The sequence below is a fragment of the Mustela erminea genome, chromosome 8, assembly GCF_009829155.1.
Source record: "Mustela erminea isolate mMusErm1 chromosome 8, mMusErm1.Pri, whole genome shotgun sequence".
NCBI classification, from domain to species: domain Eukaryota; kingdom Metazoa; phylum Chordata; class Mammalia; order Carnivora; family Mustelidae; genus Mustela; species Mustela erminea.
In genome coordinates, this window is record NC_045621.1 from 55,948,907 (window position 1) to 55,969,819 (window position 20,913).

General features: G+C 37.3%; 1 protein-coding gene across 8 annotated transcripts in view; it reads right to left on the reverse strand.

The window, feature by feature from the left end:
• The window catches only part of WDSUB1 (WD repeat, sterile alpha motif and U-box domain containing 1), a 46,260-nt gene extending 25,347 nt beyond the window's left edge, over positions 1 to 20,913 (reverse strand). Inside the window, exons 1-5 of one of the 8 annotated variants that reach the window (XM_032355663.1) lie at positions 20,806 to 20,913; positions 18,059 to 18,260; positions 16,017 to 16,201; positions 13,715 to 13,807; positions 9,319 to 9,412 (exon numbers count right to left, since the gene is read on the reverse strand). In XM_032355663.1, coding sequence (XP_032211554.1) covers positions 9,319 to 9,412; positions 13,715 to 13,807; positions 16,017 to 16,201; positions 18,059 to 18,183 — 497 coding nt within the window. In that variant the 5' untranslated portion in view covers positions 18,184 to 18,260; positions 20,806 to 20,913. The other 7 variants (XM_032355664.1, XM_032355660.1, XM_032355661.1 and 4 more) reach the window with 7 other exon arrangements.

Sequence of the window (20,913 nt, forward strand, 5' to 3'; positions counted from 1 at the left end):
ACTCCCCACTGAGTGGGGAGCCCAATACGATGGGGGGCTTGATCCCATGACCCTGAGATCATGACCAGAGCTGAAGCCCAACACTTAGCTGACTGAGCCACCCAGGTGCCCCTGTTGTGCAAATATTTAGAATTCAGCCTCTTCTTGTTCCTATGTATGACATTTTATTCAAAAAACTACATGCCATATATGAAATTTATATGAAAATTACGAACTTCAATAAGCAGTCACATATGCTATTTATACCATCTAGCCATAAAAAGAGTAAGTATTTATGAGTGTATAAATAAGACACAATCCCATATCGGGTTAATAACTCAAAGGGAACACCCACTACAAGGGAAAGCTATTATAGTTGATCCTTGAACAATGCAAGGATTCAGGGCATTGAGCCCCTTCCCTATGTGGTTGAAAATCCTTGTATAACTTCTGACTCCCTGAAAACCTGACTACTACTAAGCCTCCTGTTGACTGGAAGCCTTACCAATAACGAGCAATCAATTAACACATATTTTGTATGATATATATATTCAATATTGTCTACTTACAATAAAGCTAGAGAAAATCTTAAAATCTTAAGAAAAAATACTGTACTGTATCAAAAAATCTGCATATTAGTAAGCCCACGCAGTTCAAACCTATGTTGTTCAAGGGTCAACAGTACTTGTTTCTTGGGTTTGGTTTCAGACAGCACTATTCTTTATCAATGATATGGCCATGGCTTAATTACTAATCTCTCTCTCTACACACACACACACACACACACACACACACACACACATCTTGTGACTTCTTTTTTTGAACATTATAATTCTAAATTTGATATGAACTCTACATGATTTCTTTTAATGATATAAAAACCAAAACCCTAACTCATCCTAATACTGTAACACTTGAAGAGATGGATCACCATTAGTAATCTTTACGAGCACCGTATACTGCGAAGACAGAAATTAGGGCAATAAGCAAGGTCCACTATGGGAACAGCAAGCAATAAGGCCAAAAACAGACTAGAACAAAACAAAACAAAACAAAACAAAAAAACACAAAGCACCCAAGAAATTTGGACAGTCTGGTAGGCAACAGAGAGCCAGCTCTGATGGCAATGGAACAGGGCCACTTGCTATGGAGGTATAAAAATGAATCTGAGAAACAAAAGGCCAAAGATGAAGAATTCCTAAAAGTCTAAAGAATCCAGGCAAGAAGAATGGAAATCATAAACGAAGATCTGTGAACTCTGGGAGATAAAAAAGTTTGTCAACTCACCTCCTATAGTCTCTAATTCGGTCATGGGATTCAAAGAAAAGATACAATAGGATTTGATAACAGATTAGACTTGGGGGAAGGAAATTAGGCTTTGAGAAAAAAAAATAGTTTTTAATATTTGAGGTTGGAGTTTGAAAGACTAGAAGAATAACAGAGCCACTGTAAACAGACACAAAATAAAATACTATGAAACCACTCAAACAATATAAAACTTCAAAATATTTCCTAAATTGAACCTGAACCAACACCACACAAGAAGTCCAACTGTTTCGTTATACACTTCCTGCCTACTGCACGTAAATCTTACCCCAACTTTTCAGTACCCACATTCCACCACAGTCTGCCCTGTTGCTCTAACCCCACATTTCCTTATAAAGGAGGCATTAGTATACACGCCTTTTGATACTCCATTTCTTCAGTTCTGTGGCACTCTAAAACCTCAACACTGCTCATTCAAGACTGTAAGTATGTCAATTATATCTACATTGATACTGGGAGAGAGCAACAACATACATGTTATGTGGCTGATACGGAAGAGCGTATAACCATAGACTCATGGGTGATCCATGATACTACAGTAACTAACATTGGGCAGCCACCTAAAGCATTTTGGTCTAAACTAGCTTTATACAATAGCCAAAAAGCTAATCAGGGTTGCCTGGGTGGCTCAGTTGTTAAGGGTCTGCTCTCGGCTCAGATCCCAGAGTCCTCGGCTCAGATCCCAGAGTCCTGAGCTCCGCATCGGGCTCACTGCTCATTGGGGACCCAGCTTCTCTCCCTCTCCCAGTCCCCCTGCTTGTGCTCCCTCTCTCACTGAGTCTCTCTGTCAAGAAAATAAATAAAATCTTTAAAAAAAAAATAAGAGAGAGAAGAGGCTAATCAAATGAAATTACCAACATTTCTTTAGGGCAAGTGTATTCCTAAGGTTTAAAGATTTATTTTGCACTTAAGTGTTTTCATTTTAAATATATCTACCTATGTTTCTTCTCATTCAGAAAGTATTTGCAGCCTCTTACAAAGATGTAGCAAAAACAAGGTAAAAATTATCTGAGAGACTAGAGAGGAAGACAATACCAAGACGAAGTGGACAAGAGAAATGAAGGTTAAAATTTAGTGTCCAAGGGGTGCCTGGAGAGGTTCAGTCGGTTACATGTCAGACTCTTGATGATAGCTCAGGTCATGGTCTCAGGATTCATGGGATCGGGCTCCACCCTCAATGAGAGTCTGCCCGTACCTTTCTCTCTCTTATTCCCCTCCCCCGCCACTCACACTCACTCACTCTCTTTCAAAAAAATAAAATCTTTAAAAAAATGCATTGTCCAGAACACATCATAAAATCTAGTCCACCCTGCTACAGGAGGGCTGCAATTTTGGTTTTGAGCTTCTTCAACAGCAATTCAAAAAAGAAAACATGATCTTTTAACACCATATAAGATAGAAACACAAACCCCAAAGTTTGGAAAAGAGACATCAATTCCTCAGACTGAGACCTGAAAGAACTATTACCCCCAAGGGCTTTACATAGAGGATGCTACAACACAAGTCCTCAACAACTCTTTCTGAATGACCATGGTAAATTTCAAACAGCTGTTTTATAATCCCCCCTTAGGATAGGTCAATGGCTAAAACTCAGAAAAAGCAGAAAACAGAAAATGTCCAATTTTTTAGATTACATAAAAAATAATAAATATGGGGCGCCTGGGTGGCTCAGTGGGTTAAAGCCTCTGCCTTCGGCTCAGGTCATGATCCCAGGTTCCTGGCATCGAGCCCCGCATTGGGCTCTCTGCTTAGTGGGAAGCCTGCTTCCTCCTCTCTCTCTGCCTGCCTCTCTGCATACTTGTGATCACTGTCTGTCAAATAAATAAAATCTTTAAAAATAAATAAATAAATATAACATTTAATAATCATGTATTGAACAATTATTATGCCTTCCAATGATAAATGCTTTGCCTGCATTTTCTTATTTAAGCTTCAGAACAATCTTATTAGGAATGTATTATTATTTTCCCCATTTTATAAATCAGAGAAGTGAAGCTGAAATAAGATGTGGAATTAGAATTTGCTCAAGGTCACATGTCTAGGAAGTAGAAGGGCTGGGATGAAAACTCAGTTCTATGTGATCCTCAAACACAAGTTTTTGGACTTTACACTTCCTAGATCATCATCCCCCATGAATGTATTAAAATTAAAAGTGATTCATAATGGGAACATACCCTGACATTTTTAGCCTAAGAACATATAAAGCAGGTGGCACAGCTATTCAAATTTCACTAAAGCTTTCATAAGACACCTAATTTCAAGCAATGAGATATCTAATCACCCTCCATAATAAACAGCCTCATGTACCTTTAGGCTACTAAATGAACTAATCTGTTCTATAGGATTATGAACAATGTTATAAAGAGATGGGGGGAAAAGATGATTTGAGATTTGGAAAAGTGATCTTAAGTTTCTCATGCTAGTCATTAGTGAGCAAGAAAAGGTTGCTTGTAAAGCCACTCCAAGTTCATGACAATAAAACTCTATCCTTCACGGTTATAAAATAGATAAAATATAAACAGACTTCTTATTGGGATGAGAAGGGACACTTCCCACTTTTTGGACTAAGGTTTCTGGCCTCTCTTCTCCCTCACCTGGTTAGCAGAAAAAAGAATGACAAATTATTACAAAGTTTGGGGGAAGATGCTAGGTCATGTGGCCCAGGCCCTTCTGTATGTTGCTTTATCTGATCTGCCCCTGCAGAGGAGTCTGCAATGGTCCAAGGTGCCTGAGAGCAGGTGAGCAGCTCAGCTGCAGAACTACCGTCATGTTACCCGGTCTGTCTTCTATTTCTCTCTTACTGGTTTTTGGCTCAAGAAGAAGAAAAGAGGATGTTATTTATCAAACTCTTAAAACTCTAACAATGGGCATTTTAAAACTGCTTTCCAAGAAATCCTAGCTACTAAAACTGAGAATTTATGGAAAGAAGCAGACCTATTTGAATTATGAAGACTCATCTTTCTGCCTGAATAGAAGCTGATATACATTAACGATCGTTTTATCTGGTTGATCAAGAGAAGTAGGGTGGAACAAAAGACAAATTCTGCTAAGAGGCTAGAGGAGGTTATTAGAGGAGAGATGCAAAGAAAGATGGAAGGAAGAATTTCCTGCATATTTTGCTCCATGATGTATGTGATGCCATCATAGCTCTGAGAGCTAATGGAACGTGTGAAGCAGATATGAGAACCCATCTATGTTTTGCTAGCCCAGATACTGAAGAGATTTTAAAAAATAAAACAATCCGCTCTTCTATTTTTTTATTTTTTATTTATTTATTTTTTTTTAAAAGATTTTATTTATTTATTTGACAGAGAGAAATCACAAGTAGATGGAGAGGCAGGCAGAGAGAGAGAGAGGGAAGCAGGCTCCCTGCCGAGCAGAGAGCCCGATGCGGGACTCGATCCCAAGACCCTGAGATCATGACCTGAGCCGAAGGCAGCGGCTTAATCCACTGAGCCACTCAGGCGCCCCTATTTTTTTATTTTCCCTAAGGAAAAATGTTGCCATGCATTGAATTTTTTTTCAATGAATTAAAAATATTTTAGAATTATCTCAACTTTATTTTCAGTAAATAACAATATATATAACTCATAGGCAAAAGCTCCTTGAGGTCTTCAATAAGAACTAGAACTAGAATTTCAAAGAATCCTAAGACCAAAACATAGGAGAACCACTGACCTAAATCATGGTTCCATTTCTGTACTTCACCTTTAGCATGCATCTCCCGTAGCTACGCAATGCATATTAGAATTGCTTTGAAAGTTTCATTTTCCTAAATCTATACAAAGTAATAACATCCTAGTTCTCTATCATCTCTACCATCTATTTTTCCTGTCTCAATTCTCCTTACTCCTCTTTATATTTATCATACTTTTTTTTAAAGATTTTATTTATTTATTTGACAGACAGATCGCAAGTAGGCAGAGAGACAGGCAGAGAGATGGAGAAGCAGGCTCCCCGCTGAGCAAAGAGCCCGATGCGGGACTCGATCCCAGGACCCTGGGATTATGACCTGAGCCGAAGGCAGAGGCCTTAACCCACTGAGCCACCCAGGCGCCCCAATATTTATCATACATTTTAATCCACTCAAGAATTTCCTGCCTCTTGGAATCCCCCTTTAGTTTCCCAATCCTCCCATATCCGCATAAATTCCATGATGCCTTTTATATGGTTACCCTATATCTGTGCCCCATACAACTTCCTCAGCACACCTGATGTATAATCCCATTTTGTTGTCAATTCATTTTTCCTATGTAGCCCCTTGTATTCAAGTATCTTTTATTCTACTCACTTTTTCCCACTGTCTCCCTCTTTAGCATATGTATCCATTCCACCTCACCAATACCTTTAGTCACAAATGGAATCTATCACTGACCAATGAACCTGTTCTTTACCTACTCATGAAGTGGGATTTAAAGTGGGATTTAAGTGGGATATCTCCCAATTTCCCTAAAAAACTAAATGTTTATATTTCACCATCTTACATTTCCAACCCATTCACTTGCCTATGTATTTATTCAAATGAATTAAGACTATTCAGAAAAAATATATGTGACCTACAGCGATACCATATACCAAAAGGTATGTAATAATGCAAAATAATATTTATCCACAATGACTGAAAAAGGTATATTTTAGTTAACATAAAATGTTAATTACAATTGACAGATAAACAAGCTAATAAGGAATTATAATGCTATAAAATAGCATTTTAAAATAACAAATAGTTTTCATAACATAAAAACTCTACTGAGTTTCACCTAACACTTCTTTTAAGATTTAGAAGGCAAAGGCATGTCAGATCTTCCAGTGAACATCAGGATACAGAATTAAAACATCTCCAAGGGCACACTGTCTTTTACTTCCTTTTATATGCTGTAATGCAACTGGCAGAGACTTGGACACATAAGACAGTCATAAATACTTGCTGAATTTCATATTATCATTTTGTCACTTAAACTCTTAAGAGTGAAATGCACAATATATCCTCCAAAACAACAGAAGAAAATCCAACTTTCTTTAAACTTTCACTGACTTCAATTCTATCAAAAGAGAGTTACTATACTTGCTTTTTTTTTTTTAATATACTTGGTTTTTTATGATGAACCATTTTCATCTTTTGAGATAAAAGACTCATATCTAAAATAATGGCAATCTAACTAATTTTTTGGCTTATTATTTGGCAAGAATTGGAACATATAGGAAAAGAACAATCAAGCTTAGTCCAGAATATTTTAAATGATTGTTAGGAGTCTGAATATCTTGGCTGGAACAAAAGCTGCTTATGAAGAGACATGAATATGTGGCCTGTGATATCAAACAGGCATTGGTGAGAAAATCCAATGGCAGCAAGGAGAAAATATACCAAAGTATACAAAGAGAATACAAAGTAATTGAACCATGCTACTGTGTACCAAACCAATTGCTTTACAGAACAAAGTTTTGAAAAATAAAGCCAATGTTAAGATTTTTAACAGAGAACTAGAAATCAAAAAGTTACACAGTGGACCTGAAAAAATAGCCAAATACAAATTCCAGGACCAAAAAACAAAATAAACCAAATTAAGGATTCATCAATGGACCAGTTTAATATATCAGATAATGCTAAGGAGAGCATCAGCAAAGGGGAAACCACTCAGAATAAAGCCAAAGAAATAGGAGAATGAAAATACAGAAGAGAAGAGAAAAGATATAAAGTTTCTAGTAAGAAAGTATATTTTGCATTTAGTTGGGAGTCCCAGATTTAGAGGAGAGGAAGGATAGAGGCAGTATTTGAAGAGATCTGAAGTTTGAATTTTCATTCTATATATTTAACAAGCTCAGTGAATTTCAAAGGAAACTCGGTAAAAAGATATCCAAATCTCAATACAAAGTAAGTACCCCCCCCCAAAAAAAAAAAACCCACAAAGAGAAAGTTCTGTGGAGTAGCCAGTGAAAAAAATACAAGTTACATCCAGAGAAAAGCAACAGTTAGAATCAGGCTTCTCTATAGCAATGCACAAAAACAGTCAAATCCTTTTTAAGCTGTGTTTATTCCAACAAAGCAAAGCTGGTTTAACATTTGAGAAATCAATATAATTTACCACCCTAATAGAATAAAAGAAAAACCATGATTATTTCAAGAGAATCATAACATGAAGAGAATCTTCATGATAAAAACAAAACAAAACCTCTTACAAATTAGAAGGGACAGAAGAGCTAATAAAATTTATCTCCCCAAACCTACAGTGATCACACTTAATAATGAAAGCTTTCCTTTGCAAAGAGGAATCAGAGGTTGGCTGTTATCATTATATCCATTATCCTGGTACTGTTAGTTCAATAAGGCATACATGATGTCAAAGGTATAATAATTAGAATGAAAGAAACAAAAGCCATCAACATGTGGTATGATTTTGTAAATAAAAAATATAAAAATTAAGACCCTTATAAGATCTCAACTTTGTCTTTCCATATACACATCCCTATATCAGACATGTCTTTTGTAATAGCAACAAAAAAATTAAGTGCCTAGAAATAAATCCAGTAAAAGATGAGGACCTACATAGAAGACAATTATTGAGAGACATCAAAACAAAAATGGAGAAAATGCCATATTCATGGATTAAAAGACTCAAAATCATAAAGATGTCCATTATCCCCAAATTTATCAGACTCCACAGAACCCCAATCAAAAATCCAACAGGTCTGTGTGTGTAAAGGGGATAGCTGGAGGCAATCTGACAAGCTAACTCTATATGGAATGTCAAAAATCCAGGAATAGTTAAAATATAAAGCCTTGGAAAGAAAGAATGGTTTTAGAGCAAGGATAAATAAAATAAGAGAATGAAATGGGCTGAGAAACAGATCCACACATATATCGCCAGCGATTTCTGACAAGGTAGCAGAATATGAGAAAAAATGATCTTTTCAATGGGTATTACTGGGACATTGAATATCCACATGGAAAGAAATAAAACTGGACTCCTACTGTACTGGGCATGATACACACAAATCAAATCTGATAGAGTAAAAACAATAAAGATTTTAGAAGTTAATATGGGAAAATATCCTCAGGACTCAGAACATAAACTGACTACACTAAAATTGAAGCTCTGAAAAGACAAATACACAGAAGGGAAAAGATATCTGCAACACATAAGTGGCTCATACACTGAACTATAGAGACAATAAATACAATTTCAACAATAGATCAATAAGAAAAATACAGAAGAAAAATGAGCAAGAGACATGAACAGGCACTTCATAAAAGAAGAAACACATGTGGCCAATAAACTTCTGAAAAGATTCTAACCTCACTGTTTCAGGGAAATGCACATTTAAAATGCAGTAAGATAACACTTCACATTTATAAGAATGGCTAAAAATTAAAAAAACCAAAAATACCAAATATTGAGTATAAGCTAGGCTGTGAAATAACACAGCTATAGAGGAGCTCGGCTACTTGGCAAACAATTTGATGTTATCTGCCAAAGCTGAAAACACAATTATTCTATGGCTCATAAATTCTATTCCTATGTGTTTTTCCTAGAAAAATGCACAAACATGTACATTAGAAGACACAGACAGCTTCACACATTATTGTAATGCTCCTAAATTGAAAATAATCCACTTTTGTCAACATTAAAATGGATAAGTTATAGTATATACATTCACTGGAATATTACATAGCAATGAAAACCAACAAGCCAGAGTTGTATGCATTAATATGAATGGATGTGCCAAACATCATGTTGATTAAGGGAAGCCAGGCACAAAATAATACACATTATATGATCTGTTATAAATCAGTTTAAAAGAAAAAAGTGATATTGCATATGACTTAAGATGTTGTCACCCAAAAGGGGCACCTGGAAAGGGAAGACACTGACATTCCATTTCTTGACCTGAGTAGTGGTTACACAGGTTTGCATCCATTTATCAAAGTTGTTCTCTTACGTTTTATGCACTTTTCTGTATATCTGTTCTACTTCATATCAAAATGGCTTAAGGAAATTAAACTAAATAGCTTACCCCGAGACTAGCATCTGCCCATTATGAGAAAAAGCACAAGCCAGAACAGGAGCACAGTGCCCACTCAGTGTACTTTTATATTTTAATTCAAAACCTGCAAATAACAAGGCAAGAAAAATTAGCAAGCTTATTGTGCTTAGAATTTATGTTTAAGTTAAAATTATTTCACTCATTTATTTTAATAAATTATCTTTAAGTGCCTGAAGAATAAAAAAATGAAAAAATCTTCCTGCAACTCAGGTATTGGAATGCAGTGTGATTAAGTGGTTTCAAATGTTCAGTAATGGGTAAAGAAAATGGTGCACTCAGCAAATGTGGAGGGATTATAATGATCAAGTAGTTTTAAAATTTTAAACTCTATAAAATACATAAAAATTTAACATTTTAAGCTAAGCTAAAATTTTAAACTATTGGGGCACCTGGGTGGCTCAGTGGGTTAAGCCTCTGCGGGAGCCTGCTTCCCCCTCTCTCTCTCTACCTGCCCCTCCACCTACATGTGATATCTGTCTATCAAATAAATAAATAAAATCTTTTTAAAAAATATTTTAAACTATTAAGATAATCTTGGCATTTAATTTTTAAAAATATAAGAAAAAAATTGAGGTGCCTGGTTGGCTTAGTGGAGCATGCGACTCTTGATCTCAGGAGCATGAGTCTGGGCCCCATGCTGGGCATGAAGCCTACTTAAAAATAAAATAAAATAAGTATTAAAAAAAAATATATATATATATACACAAGTATATATACACATACACCAATTGCCTGAATACAGAGAAAGAATCAAATTGCCCCAATACCTAAACAAAGATCAGTTTTTATTTTTTTAATTTTTGAAAAGATTTTATATCTTTGACAGAGAGAGAAAGAGAGATAGCATGTGCAGACACAAGCAGGGGGAGCAGGAGAGGGAGAATCAGGCTCCCCACTAAGCAGGGAGCCCAAGGCAGGGCTCAATCCCAGGACTCTGGGATCACGACCTGAGCCAAAAGCAGATGCTTAACTGACTGAGCCACCCAGGTGTCCCACAAATATCAGTTTTTAAAATCTGATATCAAGAAAATATTCTCTCATTTCACAGATAAAAAATAATAGTAATTTATACATCCTATAATTCCAATTATATCTTATAATACTCCAACAAAGTACAGTAACACTAAACTCCCTTCTGTGCTTTCTGTAATCACTGAAAAGACATATCACAACTATTTTAAAGCTAAACCGAAGGAATTCAATAGTTTTTCGTGACAACCTATAAAAATTACTATTAAGAAGTTGATCTGAGGGGCGCCTGGGTGGCTCAGTGGGTTAAGCCACTGCCTTCGGCTCAGATCATGATCTCAGGATCCTGGGATCGAGCCCCGCATCAGGCTCTCTGCTCAGCGGGGAGCCTGCTTCCTCCTCTCTCTCTGCCTGCCTCTCTGCCTGCTTGTGATCTCCGTCTGTCAAATAAATAAATAAAATCTTTAAAAAAAAAAAAAAAAGTTGATCTGAGGAGACAAAATAAGTGAAAGCTATCAATTTTCTCAGAATAAAAACTTTTTTGAAGCATTAATTCCTCTTAAGATAACTGCATTTAATTAAACAAAAAGGTCATTAAAGTAGGTAAAAGCTTCAACAAATAGAAAAAAATGTATTATTGTTACTAAATACACACACTTTATTTCTATTCATAATAGGAAAAAAACATGTATTTTTATCTGGGAGAGGAGATGTAGTCCATGAAAGCACTATGAACATACAGATCAGGAGCTGGCACAATCAATCGAACACAGCAAAAATGTTCAGTTGTAAACCACATGAAGACCAATAAAACTTACAATATCGCCATAGGCTATATTCTCAAGTGTAAGATCCATAAGTCTATATACTCCTCCCTAACAAATAAGCAATTAAAAAAATTAGATGCAAGTGATGATAAACACTTTATAAAAAGGCTTTAACCGTAAACTTAAAAAAGTTTAAACGGTGTTCAAACTTAATGGTTTAACAACATAAACCATTAGATTTTTGAACAATTATTAAAGACATATTGAGAACATCCAATATATGACTATATTTATGGATTCTCATTAAGAATTTTACTTTGGCAGGAGTAAGAAGACAGGATCGACCAATGAAAGCAACAGGTCCTCACCAGTATGTCACTGAACACATTTAAAAGAATGTTTAAATATAACCTAACAGGCAATAAATTAACTGAATTTCCACAAAGAGAAATTTATTTTAATAAAATACTTACTTACTTCCAGATAATGGGCCATTCTCTATACACTGGTATAATGACAAAGATTTTCTCCTTGATCAAACTCTAGCTAGGCTCTTCTGAGCCCTCTTCTCAACTAAGGCCCTGAGTTTAGCTTATAAAGACTTAACATTAACCTAGTTTCTGACAGCTCAAGGCTGCATGCCTAGGATAATCCTAGCCCCCTTAAAGTACCTGCCTGAGAAAACTCAAGATTGCCAATAGAATTTGCTGTTCTTTCCAGCCAGAACCTGATGATAGGACCCCTGTCTCCCACTCTCTGGGAGAGTAGGAGCCTATCTCCCTAGGTGCCAGTTAGCAAACCCAGACGAGTTTCGCATGGCCCCTATCCTTCCTGTTTGTAATTTTTCACTTTCCTGACTCTACTGAGCCCCACTGACCTCCCTCCTTATTCTTCATTCTCCCTTCAAAATGCCAAGTCACCTCTGTATAAATAGAAGCTAAGTACCATTCATGTTTGACTCTCTCCCAATTGCAAAAGTATACTACTGGTGAAATTCTGTCCTTATATTTTAGTGTCCAGCTTTGTTTCTCTTTAACAATAACTGTAAACAACAAAATGCAGTTTGTAATTTAACTGAAGCTTATTAGGTATCAATAAAGAATCTTTTTAGGCATCTAAAGCAAGATGGACAATTGCCCATGTTAATTTCGGAGTTCCCATTAAAATGACAGTGAAAGAATTAATAAAGATATAAAAGCACATCAGTGAAGAGAATGGAAAGAGAGGCATCAGCAATCCGGAAACTGAAGCCAGTTTTGGGAAGGCAGAAAGCAAAATAACTGGGGAGGAAGTATAGAGGAGTAATAGCTCAGAGTGCAAAGGGAGGGGTGACAGCCCAGAAGAAAGTTAATCTGCCCTAGAATACCCCAAAAGACTTATCCATAGCTGGGGAAAAGGAAAATCAGGATGACACAGATATCAACCTGAAAACAAAAAAGTTAGCAAAAAGTCTATTGATAGAACAGTTGGTGTCCACCTCCAATCCTTCCCTCGTCCCACCCACAGCATGTTGCACAAAAGCCAGATGCTTCTCTCTAGGCAAAACATTTCTAGGGGAAAAGAATGGCTTTCTGGGGAGCTCCCTGGCAGCTCCAGGGCAATTCTCTAAGCCCCTGAATTGCTCCAGTCAGGGCCAACAACCTGCTTCCTCACCCTAAAGGGAAGCCAGCAATAGCAAACCACTATGTGCACAGAGCTTCTAAACAGCTTATTATTGCCTAATTCTTAAATGTCAATGGAATACAAGGATCACCAGAATTTGAAGAAGTTAGTAACCATATGAAAGAGAAAGATCAGTGTAAACGAATAAAAAAAAGACTCAAGAGCAAACAAGGATAATCAGGAAACAGAAGGGAACAACAAAACAAAAACCTCTAACTGGTATCCTGAGTTTTGAGTTGACCTTGCATTCATAAAATAAAAGGAGAACACGGAGAAAAAGGAAACAGAGAAGAAGATGAACTTATTGAAATTGAAAATATGATGGAATAAAAAACACAAAAGGTTAAAAGATGAAGTTAAGGTGTGTTTTCAGAAAGTATGGAAAAGATAAAGAGATAAATGTGGCGGGTGGGTGACGCAGGGAAAGAAATCAAGGAGGTCCAACACTCAATTAATGAGAATTATTAAAAAGAGAAGAAATGGGGAAGAAATTATTAAAGAAATAACTTAAAGGTTTTCCAAACCTTTAACTTAAAAGTTTTCCGAAACTGAACAATGTGAGTTTCTTGACTGAAGGATCACCTGAAGGAACAGTGCATTACATGCAGGAAAGACCTCCCCCACACTGCCAAAAAACAGTCACCACAGTGAAAAAATTTTAAATATGGTGGAAAAACAATAGTTATACAAACAAAACCACCAAGAGTTGCAAACAGATAAAGTGTAAGGTGGTTTTTCTGCTGAGCAGGAATGTGTGTGGTGGTAGCGGCAAGGTCATTATGAGCTGTGAGCATCCGATTACTAAATCATGCATATGGATGTAACTGCTCTGACTAAAAATAATTAATACATACTTTATAATCACTTTTAGAAATCCAGAGTTCCTTAAATAAAAAGATGAATTAAAACAGAAATTCTATCTGATACTCAATTTTAGAGAACTACTGGTTGAATACACACATACATACCTAAGACATGGGTAAAAGAAACTACCCAAATTTTGATCTGGCAATCCTGCCCACATGAGGCCAATCGAAAAAACTGAAGACCATGCTCTCCATCTAAAAATGTAAGTTTGTGAAAAATAAATACACAAGAATTGGTAAAATATTTAAAACAAAAAATTTTCAATTTCTTATATCGAGATCTGTTAATTCTATTCACTTAAACCATATTCAAACGTGACATTAACTAAACACAAACCATAGAATGAAATGCTAATTAAAGAATTTATTTTAAACAAGGTGCATCAAAGGATTATAACCCTGGCCACTGAACTTACTACAACAACTTGCCTTTTTATTTCCTTCCACTAAGAATGTAACTCAAGGGTATGGGCCAATATTGAGCTACTAAGCCTGGGCCATCCTTCAAACCCATTTTAGAGTCTATAAGGCTAGCACTGATGGGAAAAATAAGGAAGAAAAGTTATGAGTGTTCAACATTTAATTATATTCCCAACTTTTTTTTTTTTTTTTTTAAGGATATACCCATTTCTTAAAAGCTTAGTCTATAATTCACATGGAATAATAGAGATTTTTTCCCCCCTTCGGCTGAATCAAGACAAAGGCTGGAATTATATAAATCCAAAATAACATTAATTCGGTCTGTTTTATTTGGTAGAAATTATACAAATCAGGGAAAGTAATTAGTAAATTTGGTGTCACAAAAAACCCACTAGTTTTTAATGCTGAGATAATTTCAGTGTATAATTATATATACACTAGATAAGTTCCTAAATATTTGTAGCTAATGTATATATTGATATCATCAAGTCAGTTTTATATGAGTCCCACCTAACTTCACAGCTACAGTTCATCAAAGGAAGTTTTGGCACTGATACATACTAAGATACAACTATGTAAGTAAGCACAGGGGAGGCTTATTTGAAGCGATTTTTACCTGAAATCTAAAGGATAACTAACAGTGAACCAGCTGAAGGGTCCATATGGCAAAATGCTTGGAAACATCTTAGAAACATTCAAGGAACAAAAGGAGTCCAGTGTGGCAAGAAAATGTCTGAGACCAAGTGTGCGTTGAGAGGAGGCAGGCAAACAATGTGTCTGGTACTTCCAGGCTTTGTGTTTTGGATCTGTACCAAAGGATTTGTACCTTACCTTAACCTTAGGGGAGTGCCAAAACCATCCTGCCCACCTCTGGACTTGAGCTATCCAATAAGGTAGTCACTAGCCACATGTGGCTACTGGATACTTGAAACATGGCTAGGACAAATTTAAACGTGACATAATATACATACCAGATTTCAAAAACCTAGTATCAAAAATAGTGAAATACCTTATGTGTTACTATCAATTATTGAAATATTTTATACATGAATAAAATTTTACCATGAACATTAATTTCACCTACGACTAAAAAGTCTTAAATCTACAATGTAGCTCACACTATATTGCTAATAGGACAGAACTGGTGGTGGAACAGGACTTGAAGCAACAAAAGCTAAACTTCATCCTATCACACAGGATGAAACAGAAGAGAGCTTCCCAATTCACCATTCTCTATTTTTATTTTTTATTTTTTAAAAAGATTTTATTTATTTGACAGAGACAGATCACAAGTAGATGGATTTATTTGACAGAGACAGATCACAAGTAGATGGAGAGAGAGGCAGGCAGAGAGAGAGAGAGAGAGAAGCAGGCTCCCCGCTGAGCAGAGAGCCCGATGCGGGACTCGATCCCAGGACCCTGAGATCGTGACCTGAGCCAAAGGCAGCGGTTTAACCCACTGAGCCACCCAGGGGCCCCCACCGTTCTCTATTTAACACAAGAGTCTATCTATATTCAGGAGCTTGTATTTCTCCCTTTAAAAGCTAATTGTGTTGTTAAATATCTTATTTTATAAATTCAGCTTTTGGAAGATTAAATTAGTAAACTGAAAATTTCCAATTCTTTAATTCACATTTCCAATTCTTTAATTTCACATTTCTCTTTGAAGATCAATATACTGTATTTTAAAAATCCACAGCACAACCAATAGGGTGAGGTCCTCTAAATTACCATATTTAAGGAATCCAGATCTACTATACAAAGTTGAGTCATTCCCCAATGTATATTAAATAACCTGATTTTCCCTTATGATATTTCATGATTTCATTTTGATCAAATAAAGAACAAGAATGATTCCTCAACAGGAATGAATTAAAAGGGCTTCTCATTTATTGAAGATGAAATGAAAATGAATAAAAGAATTAAAAGGCGCACACAAATTACAAATAGGAACTACTAGCGCTTTAAAGATTAAAATACTAACCAGTAACTGGCTGTGAAGAAAAATCACAGCAGGTAATTCCAAGATCGTGTGCTTTTTCACTATGCAGACACCTCATTTTATCATCCCACACTGTTAAATCTCCACATGAGGATCCAGTGACAAAGAGGTTTCCATTCGGAGAAAATGCACAGGCCACCAAGGAGCCATCTTTAACACTACCACATCTGAAATAAAACCAAAAAAAGGGCAGGGGGTTTCATTTCATTTCGGAGTATCTCTTACTTTATATTACAATTTCTAACAGCAGCTTACTATAGTAAAAACAGGAAAAATGGCTAATAGAGAACTAGAAAGGGCAACAGATGTCTGTAGAAATATCATATGCTATGAACTAAGACGTGCTTTTCCAAAAAACGGGTTTAAACATTATCTTGAGTAACGTATTCAAGCCTAAGCTATATAGATCCAAACCAAAGTCCATGTAGCTTCATGTTTTTCCATATGCCAAGTCTGTATGAACGCATTAAAATCTACGAAACTTAACCAAAAAAGCTCTGACAACCAAAATATCAACTAAAGGTACACATTTTTTAAAAAACTACTTTTGCTGGAAAACATATTATTAGGTCAAAAGTACTTTCAACTTTTGTATTAAAATCACCTAGAAGCATCACCTTCAAATATAAAATACAAATAAATATAAACTAGAAATATACATTCTTTATGAAAAGAAAATTCTGTGAACAAGTTAAAATTATCTTGGGAAGATAAGGAGGCAATGTGCCGACAGTATTAATTTTAATTTTCTCAATTAGGAAAAATAAATTGATAAAAGCCTAACAATTAGTGCAGGGTCCCATCCAGTGCTACTGCAGTGTTATCTTTATACTGCAGCATACATTAGGGAAGTAATGACAGAGAGGCAGAATTCATCACCTGATAAGTGAAAAAGAAAATTTCTTAGTTGACAGCTATATTTCATTCATATATAAGAAAAAAAACCTTGAACGATTCCTTCTTTCTGAGCTGTCTCTTTAAACGGTTCATTAATGCCACTTAAAACACATCACCTTCTTCAACCCACGACCTAATTCTAATGAGCAACAATTGTGCTCTGAATGGTCTAAGGACAGGAGAAAGTGTATTGGGCTATTTCACTTGGTAACATTTAAGTTTATGGTGTTTAATGTACTTAATGTCACTGAACTGTACACATAAAAATTATTAAAATGGTCAACTTTACGTGATATATAGCTCACCATAATAGACATAAAAGTACATAGATTTCATGTTGGCAAGTTGCAATAGAACATTACAAGTTTAAATTAATTGATGTATTTTCATCTAAAAGCAGTTTTTCAGGTAGTTTTTTGTTTTGTTTTGTTTTAATGACAACACCACACTAATCACAAGGTTCTTTTTTCTGGGGTTGATCATTTCCCCAGGTAGAATCCTAGTCAGGAAACAGCTGTGTTTCTCAGGTGAGACTTACCTACCATTACTCTATTACTGCGAATGCTTGAGTCACAAGTGACAAAAATAAAGCCTAAAATTACTGAATCTTATTCAAAAGACTGTTTTCTTCATCTAGCTCTTAAAGTAAAAATCCATAAAAGTCTAACAAAATTAACGTGTATTTTACAAGAGAAAGATTGGAGATTTAAAACTCTCAGGGCGGGTGCCTGGGTGGCTCAGTGGGTTAAGCTGCTGCCTTCGGCTCAGGTCATGATCTCAGGGTCCTGGGATCGAGTCCCTCATCAGGCTCTCTGCTCAGCAGGGAGCCTGCTTCCTCCTCTCTCTCTCTGCCTGCCTCTCTGCCTACTTGTAATCTCTCTCTGTCAAATAAATAGATAAAATCTTTAAAAAAAAAAACCTCTCAGGGCTAAGCAAATCTACTACAAAAACCATATTAAACATTTGTTTTTATGACCTTCAAAAGACAGGTCAAAATGTCTTTCCTTGCAATATCGGAAAATTATCTGGTCCTTTAAGTCATCAACATATTCTTCTTTCTTTCTTTCTTTCTTTCTTGGCAAACTTGTTAATAGGGTTAAAAACGGAAAGGGTCTAAATATTCATACCTATATAATTTGTATGACTGGGCGTTCCATAATACGACTGTTCCGTCAGCTGCGCCTGATACCAAACAAGTGGAGTCTGGGGAAAACTGGCAAACCCTCACGGGGCTACCAGTGGGCTGTTCCATCACTGCCAAAGTCTCTCCATTCTGAGTATTCCATAGGACAGTGGTACCATCTGTTGAACAGGATGCCAAAACGTGGCCTGAAGGGGAGAAACAGCAGCAGTGGACAGCATAGGTGTGAAACTTCAATGGCGAGTGGGGCAGCTCGGTAAAGTCACTTAGGGAGTACAGGCGAATTGTTTTGTCCAAAGAGCAAGTAGCCAAGAGGGAAGAGGAGAACGCACAGCAGTTGACATCATCACCGTGATCGGCTAAGGTATGAATTAGTTTCACCATGTTCTTTACTTGAGGTAAAATGTCCTGCAATTTTTAAATAAAGGTTACTTCATCCTTAGAGTCAAATAAATGCAACTCAAATCCGTAGAAAAGAGTCAAAATCAATTTAAGGATTTGCTCAGTGAAAGCTCTTACATTCATATTTTTAAAGGACAAACTATTGTACCTGAGATAAGAATAATTTGGAGAGAAAATACCGGTAAGACCATAAACTCTAATGATGATCACAGTCACACCTGACACACCAATAAATTTCCATTAACTCCTGAAAAAGAACACTGTCAAATAACATCAAACTGATTTGACACTGAACATCCAAAACACTGGGTGTTTATTTCACCTCTGAAGCCCTTCCCTTAACTAATTGTTTCTCAAAAATGTCTCACTCCAGATCTGCTAATCCCAACTCAAAAAGATTTTCCACTCTTAAAAAACTGTCTCAGCAGCTCCTTCCACAGAATGGAGCCAAGGAGACAGCTCTGCCTTTCAGATGCATTAACTGTACCTTTCACTCATAAAAACTAAGAAATGGTTTCATTCAAAATTTCAGTGGCAGTGCTACAAGCTCCTATGTCATGGTGTGCCACCTTGTCTGATAACGAATAAAATGATAGAAGATTTGAGGTAAAGAACCAATTTAACAAATCCAAGAAAACCAAGAGAAGGAAACCAAAGAGAAAGAGTGGCAAAAAAAAATGAACGTAGCCAAACTAAACTTAAGAACAAAGTTACGAATTTAGATAAAAATCCAAACCCTTCCTCAAAGCTTACAAAATACTGTATGTATCTGGCTCTTTGCCACCTACTTCTCAGATCTCAAGTCCTGCCCCTTTCCCTTTCCCTCATTTCCTTCAGCCTGCCTGGTCAAATGGATTCTTAGATCTTCACAAGGCTGTTTCCTCAGGCTGAAATTCTCTTCCCTTTGCTTTTGGGATCCTATTTTTAATTCAGATCTCAACTCCAGTGTCTCTCCTCAGAGAGGGTTTGCCAGTCTAAAACAGCCACCCTCCAGGCTAACATATAACTCTGCTTCAATCCTCAGTGTAGCAATTACGACCAAGGATGTAATTGTTGTCTCTCCACCACGAGGATGTAAATTCCAAAGGAGTGAAGATCTTGTCCATCTTGCTCATTTCTTTATCCACAGCACATAAAACAGTGTCAGAACCTAATATGCTCAAATAAATATTTGTTGATTTCTTCCAAATCCACCTGAATTCTACCTCTATCATATATGAAACACAATATAAAATTAGAAAATTTAAAATAAAGCTACCAATACTAAAAATAAAAAATGCAGCAGTGGAAAATAATGCAAAATGAAACAATAATCAGGTCTTAAGGAATAGGTATACCCTTAGATTGTAATTCGCAATCCCTTGTTGCATGGTTTTTTTGCAGAATTCTTTACAAATATATGTAACACATTTATATTCATTGTATCCCAAAACTTCAGCGTTTTTTTCCCCCCAAACAAACCTCAACAACGTCTAAAAAACAAGCCAAGATAAAACAAAACCAAACCAAAAAACCCACGAAATGTCCTCGTGGATTGTCACCTGTCTTACCGCACGGAAAACAAGCAAGATCATGAGGTCTTTTTGAAGAACTCCCAAATCCCAACTGTGCAAAGACACTAGGTAATCTTGCAAACAAACTTCGGCTTCCACACCCTTGTGGCACTCGGCTCCCTTTGCAGTTCCAGACCAAACAGATGGTAAAATAGACACATAATCACTTGAATCAAAGTCTGTTTGAAAAGCACTCTCAAGCCTACCACCACCTGCCTCGTCGGGGTGCGAGCGTCGGTCCACTCAGCCGTCAGGCCTAAGGGTCAGTCCCGGGGCTGGTCAACTCGCCAGTGTCAACACACGCATTCCTATCTAATCCAAAGCAAACCGGAAATGTGCCCCAAATCTCCCCACATAAAGCCCCGCGACTTACTCCCCCTCACGCAGTGACCCCCCGCATGCAGTGTGCCCCACTCTGACAGTCGGCCGGCCCTCAGCCAACTGAGCCACCCCGCCAGGCGGACGGACGGTTGCCGGGGAGCCGGGCCTTCCGGGGCGGCGGCATCCGACTCGGCCCAGCTGATGTATCCACGCAACGCCCGCAGGGCCGCCCCGGGCTCCGGGCCCCGGCCCCGGGAGCATCACCGCGCCCCGCTCCCGTCCTAGTCCTGGCCGGCCCCCGTCGCGCGCTTCGAACCAGACTTCGAGAACCAGACCCCGAGTAGGGAGGCTTCGCGAGCTGAGCCTGGCCGTGCTTTCCCACCTGCCGCCGCCGCTGCTCAGCCGGCCCACGGACGCGGCCACCTCCACCTCCTAGACCCAAGCCGCGCGGATCCACCCTCAGGTGTCCCCAGGCGCGCGAGGACCACGTGACGCGCAGGTGAGGCGGGCGGGGCTGGCAACCGCAGAAACCCTGCAAGAAAGAAAACAGGCCCCGCCCCCCGAA